This window comes from Aquila chrysaetos, chromosome 20 (genome assembly GCF_900496995.4).
Source record: "Aquila chrysaetos chrysaetos chromosome 20, bAquChr1.4, whole genome shotgun sequence".
NCBI lineage: Eukaryota > Metazoa > Chordata > Aves > Accipitriformes > Accipitridae > Aquila > Aquila chrysaetos.
Window position 1 is genome coordinate 4,863,439 of NC_044023.1, and position 8,209 is coordinate 4,871,647.

At 59.9% G+C, this 8,209-nt stretch overlaps 1 protein-coding gene across 1 annotated transcript; it reads right to left on the reverse strand.

Annotated features, from left to right (window-relative positions):
- Window positions 1-759: 759 nt before the first annotated feature.
- LOC115333414 (coiled-coil domain-containing protein 81-like) lies at window positions 760-7,328 on the reverse strand. Its single transcript, XM_041118851.1, has 12 exons — window positions 6,442-7,328; window positions 5,638-5,699; window positions 5,031-5,184; window positions 4,521-4,777; window positions 4,045-4,130; window positions 3,541-3,629; window positions 3,332-3,455; window positions 2,812-2,935; window positions 2,236-2,365; window positions 1,782-1,887; window positions 1,367-1,493; window positions 760-813 (listed from the first exon to the last, which is right to left on the reverse strand). The coding sequence occupies exons 1-12, from the start codon at window positions 6,518-6,520 to the stop codon at window positions 760-762; spliced, it is 1,392 nt and encodes a 463-aa protein (XP_040974785.1). The 5' UTR covers window positions 6,521-7,328.
- Window positions 7,329-8,209: the final 881 nt, after the last annotated feature.

Genomic DNA, 8,209 nt, shown 5'->3' on the forward strand with positions numbered 1-8,209 from the left:
TCTAGAAGCCTCCTAGATTGCCTGAGCCCTGCTGGACCGTCCTTCCAGCAGGTACCAGGGTGGTTCAGGTCCCCCATGAGGACCAGGGCCTGTGAACGTCGGGCTTCCTTCTTCACTTGTTTGAAGAAGACCTCGGCTACATCTTCCTCCTGAACAGGAGGTCTCTAGCAGAGCCCTGCTAACACGGCAGCCACCTTGGTCTGTCTGCTGACCCTGACCCACAGGCTGGCTCCTGTCCCACCCCAAGCAGGAGGCAAGTCCACCTCCTCGCCTTCCCGGCCGGTCCTTCCCGACGAGCCCGCGTCCCTCCACCGCAGCCCTCCCACGGTGCCATCTACCCACCACACCTCCGTGGTCCCAGCGTGGTCACAGCCCTGTAATCCCACGCAGATTCTGGCCCTGCGAGTGGTTCTCTCCACGCTGCGTGCGGGAGCGTGCAGGCGCTTCAGGGAAGCACCAGCTGTGCTGGTGTCCCCGGGAAGGGGGCGAGAGCCTCCTCCATCGTGCTGCCTCTGTGTCGGGATGTGCGGGAGAGGGGCTGCACGTGTTCGCGCTGTGGGGTATGCGTGGACTTTACTCCCTCCTGCCCCTACGAGCCCTTCTGGGATCACGCACGGCGGGGTGTAACCCCTTTAGACCATCACCAGGCACAGACCAGTCAGTCCAGCTGGGAACAGCCCCAGAGCCCTTTATTTTGTATTTTTAGGTGGATCTGAGAAGCTGAGAAGCCTCCCAGCCCCTTTTTGCTAACAGCCACTGCTACAGCCGCCGCCTCCGGCACCTTCTCCTCCGCTGCGGTACCAGCATCGCGTGCTAGGGAGGAAGAAAGAAAGCCTGTGACCGTATGGACAGGGAGAAGGCAGAGAAATCCTGCAGGGCGTCGCTCAGGCCACCGGTGATGGGATCTGCTTGCGACGAAGCCTCAAGTTGTCTGTGAAGAGGGGGAGGCCCCTGATGCCCGAGGCCATGAGAAGGTCCCAGGTGCAGCTGATGAGCCGGGGGCTGAGTCAAGTGGGGCAGAGACCTTGGGGTCCCCTACAGGGGTCCCCCTCGGGGCAAGGTGTCTTGGGGCAGGACTCTGCGAGGGAAGGACGTGCGCTCTGGTTTGGAACGGGGAGAGGCAGCCATCGGAGGGACCCCTCTGTCTTCAGCCAGGACCTTCACGTCCCACTTGGAAAGCCAATTCTAGGTGCCCAGGCAGCCCCCTTGGCTGTTCAGGGAGGTCCAGCCCAAAGCCAGCCTCCAGAACCTGCTTCTGTCTCACCAGGGGTGTCAGAGAAATGCCCTCTTTCCCCCAGGGCTGCCCTCGGTGGAGGGATGGGCCTCGCAGCCGGGGAAGCAACCATCCCTCTTTGGAGATAGTTACCAGGGGAGCTGCCCTCTGCTGCTCCAGCTTCCGCCGGTTGTTCTCAGTGACGTGCCTGAAGATGGTCCTCCGTCCTTGATGCGGCTCCAGCCTTCTGAGGACCTGGGCCGCTCGTGGGGAAAGGTGGCTGCAACAGCAGGGAAACGTCATCCCTCAGCCTCTGCCGGAGACCCCCGTCTGCCTCTGCCCTCGCACAGCCCCTGCGCCCGCCCGGTGCCGCGTGTACTCAGCCTTTCACCCTGCGGTGAGCTTTGGGTCTTAGCTGCGGGGGTAACCCAGGTCATGCCCGCGTTAGGAGACCTCGGAAGGTGTCCGACGCAACCCCAGGACGCAGGGACGGGGGACCCGGACATCCCTGCGGGGTCACGGCCGCTCGAGTGCCCCCAGGCTGCGGCCGGAGCCGGCGCACACTTACTCAGGCTGGAGTCTCTCCAGCTGGGCGGCTGCTGCCATCTCCTCTGCTGGGAGAGGGTTTTCAGCCTTCCTCCACCTCCCGCCGACCTCCTTTCTCCTGGGCTGGGCTGGAGGGTGGGGAGCCCAAACGCCTCCAGTGCCGAGCGCCTGCCGAGGAGGAGACGCTCTCAGCAAACCAGACGGCAAACAGAGGTGCCGTTTCCCAGAGGACCTCTCGAAAGGAGCCTGCGGCGGGACCTGGGAGCCGGGAGGCTCAGCACCCGCGTGCCCGTCATCACGGCTGACGGCTGCTTTTGCCCCTCGGGTCCTGCTGCCAATCTCTCCCTCGTGGGGATGAGCGGGCAAACCCCTGCCCTGCGGCTGGGTGTCAGTCCTGCTCCCACCCCCCTGGAGACCTGCCGCCCCGACGCAGAGGGCCGCTGCTGCTCTCAGCGGTGTCAATCGCTGCCCCGTACCTGGGGCGGCTGTCGGTCCTCCCCTGCAGACCAGGCCTCCCACGCCGCCCATTCTGCCTTTGCTTGCTGTCGCCGCTCTTTCCCACCGGGTCTTCACTCGCTCCCACTCTGCAGACAGCTGCCAGACCTCCTGGAGGGGACAGAAGCGCAGCAGCAGGCAGGATTAGCCTCAGCTCCCGGCGGGGCTTCCTTCGGGTCTGACCCGTGTTGGTGCCCCTTGCCTCAGCCGGTCGGTCGGCAGCGCTTTGCCCCTAACAGATCAGGGGCCGTGGAGTCACGCCAGGCTCCTCAACTCACGGCAAACACAGCGGAGTGACCAAAGACCTCCACTGTCAACGACCTAGAAAGGACTTGTACGTTTTCCATAGCCCCTGGCCAGAAGAAAAAGTGTTTCGTGACAACGCGGGGGCAACGGCAGGCGGGAAGGGTGTGCGGCACCTTCCTTTTCCTGAAGAAGGTCTGAAGGAGGTGACGATGAACGCACGCCAAGGGACCCTTTCAGGATGGCTCTCTGCGCAAAGAGGCTTTTGCCGAGTCTCGAACAGCACGGTAGCTACAGCAAGGCAGAGCACGTACCTGCAGCGCTCTCTTGCAGCCTTCAGAAGACGGGAGCGCAGCGGTGGGCCTGGCTGGAGGAGCTGGCTCCTGCCTGCTTGCCTCCTTCGTGCTGGGGGAGCTGCCTGGACATGGTGGGAGCAGACTGCAAAGAGACACCAGGAGGAGTCGGCGTGAGCGTGGGGCAGGTGGGTGCCCCGTGCTCTCCGGCTGGTGTCAAAGCTCCCCAGGCTGGCAGAAGAAGCGGTGGAGGTGGGACCGTTTCCCATGGCAAGGGGGGGCCTTTCCTGAGCCCCATCAGATGGATGGGAGAGGACTGCACCTCAGGTCTACTGTAGGAGCAAGCAAAGGAACGTGGGGTGCACTCAACATCCGCTGCCTTCCCCGCTAAGGGGCCCGTGATGGGGCAAACAAGCTCGTAAAAAACCGTGGGGCACGTGCCAGGGACCTTCCCGAGTCCCTACAGCCGGAGTCTCCAAAGGGGACGCCTCTCCTACGTGGGCGCAAGGGTGCCTTTCATCCCTTCCCACAGGGGTCTCACCCGGCAGAAGGCTTCTTCTCCGTGTCTTGCTGCCTGGTGCCCGGCCCCTGGTTTGGCAGCGCGGGGAGGGAATACTTCACCCGCCTCTGCAGCAGCTTGTCAGGCACCTGGCTTCCCTCTGTACCTGGGAAAGGAGGAAGCTCTTCAGAGCAGCCCCGTGGGGAGTGCGTTTGAACCGGGCTCTGGACAGCAGGGACCCCTTCCCGTACCTCTTCTGACCCTGTGCTTTTCTGCAACCTTCTTGTGCCAGGTGGAGAAAGCCTTGGACGCCGATCTGCTGATCACCAGGAACTGAAACCTGGAACGCAAATGATGACACAGGCTTGAAGAACGGTGACCTCCTACCCTCTGCAGCTTGCCAGCACTAATCCTCCCGACTGTCGTGCGAGGCGTCGCATCCCTTTTCCTTTGTGGCCCTGCACAGGTTTTATCGGCAATCTCCCCCAACCCAGCGCCGCCTCACCACGTGTAGCTGGTTCTCTCTGGTGGGAATGACAACAGGCTGGGCGTGAGAAACACGATCGCGATGCCGGGTCACTCCAGGAGAATACACGCATAGTGCCAGCTCAGCATTAGTTAACCAGAAACCAGTCGCTTCACAACTGATCCCTGACTCGATGCCAAACGTCAAGCCCTGACAACGCGTGCTCCTGAGCAGGAGCTGGGAAGCCGCCCGCTCGGCCGGTCAAGGGCTGCAGAGGAAAAGCACGCACCTCGGGAACGCGTGGGCAGGAGCAGCCTGCATCTCCTGGGCAGCGGTCGCTCCACCGGAGACAGCTGCCCCTGGCGTCCACAGCCTCTGCAAAGTGACACAGAGCTGTTAGAAGGTTTCCAAGGCAGTTTCCTCTTGGCTCCCAAAGGAAGCAGACCTGTCTCCCACTCCAAAAGCAAGCCACTTCTCCAAACCTCTCTGCCAAATCCTCCTCCATCAGCGTTAGCCCTTGCTCTGCTCTGGAGAAGCTGCACAGCCAACACTGAGAGACCGCGCAATAACACCGCTGGGCTTTTTGTAGGGCAAGGACCCAGAAGAAACTTTCTTTGCTAATGGAGAAGTCAGCGGGGGCAAGCACGGCGAAAGGTGTTTGACCGTCCTGCCACGTCCAGGCTGGCCAACGGCGACCGGGTTGCTCACCCTTCATTAGGCTTCCCAAAGACACGGGAGCAGCCCTCAAAACCTCCAGCAACTTACAGTGTGAAGCAGCGCAATCTGGCTGGCCTTGCTCTCCAGCCCTGTGACGCAGTCAGAATAGAACCGCATGCACAGGAGGTCATCGTTGCAGGACAGAACACCAATGTCCTTGAAGGCGAAGGAGAGGCGCTGCCCGTTCTTCAGTTGGGAAGAGTACAAGAGGATGGTCTCTTGCACGCAGTCCTTCACCACGTGCCGTGGGAAGGAGGTGGCTCGCGACAGCCGCTTGTAGTTCAGCGGCTTGATCTTGACATCGCCTGCGAGGAGGAGGAACGCGGTCACTGTCACAGCAGGCCAAATTTCCACATAAGGTTCATAACAAAATGCCAGAGGGAAGGGCGCTCATAGAAACAGCCCTTGGGGAGCGGTTAGTTTTGGGGGAGCGCAAGCCACCCCCTGACCTTTAGAGGCAGTTCTCTACTGCTCCCAGCCCTTCCCAAAGAGCCGAGAGCACACGTTCCCCGCCCAGACATGGAGGGGGAAAGCGGAGGGTGGCCGCTGCTTTCTCACCGGGGATAACCACTGTGGGGAACGCGAGCTCCTGCGGACATAACACATCAAGCTCCAGTCGGAAGACGGGTCTTCGAACCGCATACACCTCTTCTCTGCCCTGGAATTGCTCTTGGACCATCGCGAAGGTCCCGAGTCCTGCGACCAGGACACCCTGCCCAGGAAAAAGACAAAAAGGCTGATGAGCGAGTACTTCAGAGACGGGAAGAGTGAAAGCTTAGGAAAAGGCCCGTGTTCTCCATTTGTTTTCTTGCCCTCCTCAAAATATTTGCTAACATCCCTTGGCTAGAGAAGATCCCAGGCAATTCCAGCACAGGGAGGGAATACCCCTGGGACTGATTCCCGGGGATTATCCTTGGCGTGGCACCAGCATAATCGCCTGCCTCTCTGCTCGGCCTCTCCGCTCTGACCACAGCGAAGGGTGAAGCCCTATCGTGTGCTGAATGCTTTCTCAGACTAGATCTGGACTTGGTTTCTCTCCTGGTTGACCAAGAAGCAGCTCTGAGCACACGGGGTTGTCTCGGTGTGCCGCCACGATGCTCAGGGAGGGATTGCTTCCCGGGGTCCGGGCCCTCCGGGGCAAAGGGGGACCGAGACGCCAGCCCACCTTGTCCTGCTTCAGCTGTCCCAGGATGTACGCAGACACAGCATCCCAAATAGCCACAACCTCTGGAAAGCAAAGGAAAGAGGTGTCGGGCTCCGGGCCAGCCAGCTGACAGCCTCTCGGCAAGCTCCTCGCCCAGGGGTTGACAGATGCCGGTGTCCGCAAACTGCCCAGACAAACGCGGCCGTGGCTGCGGAGCTGGGCTGTGCCCCACTTTCCGACTGCCAGCCTTACTCTGCTCCCGGGGCGGGGCTGGGGTAGAAAAGGGGATGTGGGAAGGGCTCAGGACCGGGGCTGTGGCCATCTAACCCCCAGAAAGCCTTGGCACCCCAGAGCCCAGGACGTGATCTGCCAGCCTGGTGGCACAAGGGGGTCCCATGGGGAGGACGAGAGGTTCTCCCAAAGGAGACTTTGTTCAAGGGAAAGGGCTGATTTACAGCACAGGCATTTCCAGCCGGCTCGCGAGAGCCCTGTGGGAGCTGTAGCTGTCCCCCCCAGCCCCCGGGACGCAGGAGCCCTTTTCATCCCAGAGCCAGAACCCCACGAGGGGCCAGCTCCCAGGGAAAGCTGGCCCTGGATGGCCCCCCTCCCAAGGGGACGGAGCCATTCCCATGGGAGCCTCGGGGCTCCGGGCAGCACCGGGACCTGGTTGCCACATCGTCCCCCGAGTCCAGTGGGACCCCCAGGCAGGGCTCTTCGCAGCAGCCCCCGGCCCCGTCCAGTCACCCCCACAGCCCGGCAGCTGCAGCTTTTTCCAGAGGCCAGTCCCGGTGCGACCCCTCGGGAAGGAATTCCCAAACCCCTTACCCTTGGTGGAGAGCTGCAGGAGCGTGGGGAACAAGCTGCTGAGCTCCAAGCTGATGGCCACGGTGCAGCAGCCCTCCATCGCGCCTGCCGCTTGCCCTCAGCTCAGGGAAAGGGATGCTCTTCGCAGCTCCTCGCCCAAAACTCCTCTCCGACGTGCCCCTGCTCCTCTGCCGGTCACAACGGGTCCCCCCAGCGCAGCCCCGCTGCCTCCCGATCCCGCTCCTGGCTGTGGAGCAGCTCCGAAGGGCAGCAGTGGGGAGCCCCTGAGCAGTGCCCAGCAGCGCCCAAGCCTCGCCGGGAAGTGCCGGCAGCGCTGGGGAGACCTCCCTGGGATGCGGGGCATCCCCCTGTGACATCAGCCCGCATCCTTTGAAGGTGCATTATGACGCCAGCAGGGAGCCGGCGCAGCCGGGGAGAGAGGAGATGGATTTCCCTTCTTGTCCTGGGAAGCAGCCATCCCCGTTCTCTCCGAGTTGCTCCGGTAGAGCTTGCCCTTCCCTGTGCTGGGAATTGTTAGGATGAATAGCCTGGCTTAGCACTAGAAGCTGAAGGAGTTGAAGCCTCAGGCCGCAAGAGCTGAGCGAGAGTCAACTTTCTGATAAAGCTAATGCTGCTGACACAGAACTAGCTGAAACTGGCAGATGCGAGCAGAATGAAGACGACCAAGGAAACGATTCCAAGAGAATGAGGTAACTTCAGAAGAATGCCAGCCCAGTGTGGAATAATTGCTGGAGGTGACTTATTGATATGTCCCCCCGCCTCTCGTAAGGGAAGGTGAACCTCCAGGGTGGAATACAGTGGATATGCAAGGAATTTGTTCCATAATAATTCCCTAAGCAACATGACCTGCAACCTTAGATGTCAGCAACACGAGGGGAGCTTGGTGTGCTGACTCTGAGAAGCAACACGGAGGCGGAGCAGAGCGGAGACGCCGCGGCCACGCTCTGCGAAATCACCGCAGGGATGGGGAACTGGAACCATAGGAACAAGAACGGAAGGTTCCTGCATTGAATCCACTGAAGCAAGGAGGTGAAACAAGGGGGTTCTGTCAACGCTGTTGTCTTACTTCTGATTTATATCATCAGTGCCCAGTTCTGGAGTACTGACATGGAACTTTGCTCATTATAATCTCATTATAATAGCAAAACACACCTCTGTCCCAAAAGCTACCCGCCTCTAAGGTGCAACCACCCCTCACTGAGCATGCGCTCTGAATTTTCTCTAGCATATACCTTTAAAAGTAAAGCGAGGAGATGTTACACCAAGCATAATAAAGGTAAGTATGACTAGAGTCACTCAAGCTCCACCTAAAAATAAGAAAATAGTACAAAAGGGCTTAAGAGAGGAGGAATGCTGGGGAAGATACCATCATAGACAAGTCGGGAGGACATCACTGACTTCTGGGAGCAGTCGAGGGGCTGAACGTCTCTTCCCGCCCTACCATAGAGATGCCTACTGGGTGAGATTCGGACCCTCAGTTATACCGAGTGCTTCCCCGGGAAACTCAGAAAGCTCTGTAGAGTTTTTCCATCATTTAGTGTGCTTGTAGTCGACTGCATTATTATTTGCACGTGCTTTGCAGACAGCGTACGTATCACCGGCAATCCAAAAGAACCTGTACTCCTGTTGCTTTAATAAACTGTACTATTCATTAAAATCTAGCCGTGATAGCTCGTTGAACGTGACTAAATGGAAAGGACAGTGCACTATTAGTGCATCTGTAATCGTGATAGTTCAATATATCGAACGTGACCGGACTTAGAGTGCT

Bases quoted from the DNA above. Each gene is read 5' to 3' on its own strand.
- LOC115333414 (XM_041118851.1), bottom strand. From the start codon at position 6,520: ATGGAGGGCTGCTGCACCGTGGCCATCAGCTTGGAGCTCAGCAGCTTG. The intron at 4,778-5,030 runs GTGAGAAAGCAG...TCCTCCTCGCAG, and splicing joins CCCCACAGTGGTTATCCCCG to GCGATGTCAAGATCAAGCCG. The intron at 4,131-4,520 runs GTAAGTTGCTGG...GTCACTTTGCAG, and splicing joins AGATTGCGCTGCTTCACACT to AGGCTGTGGACGCCAGGGGC.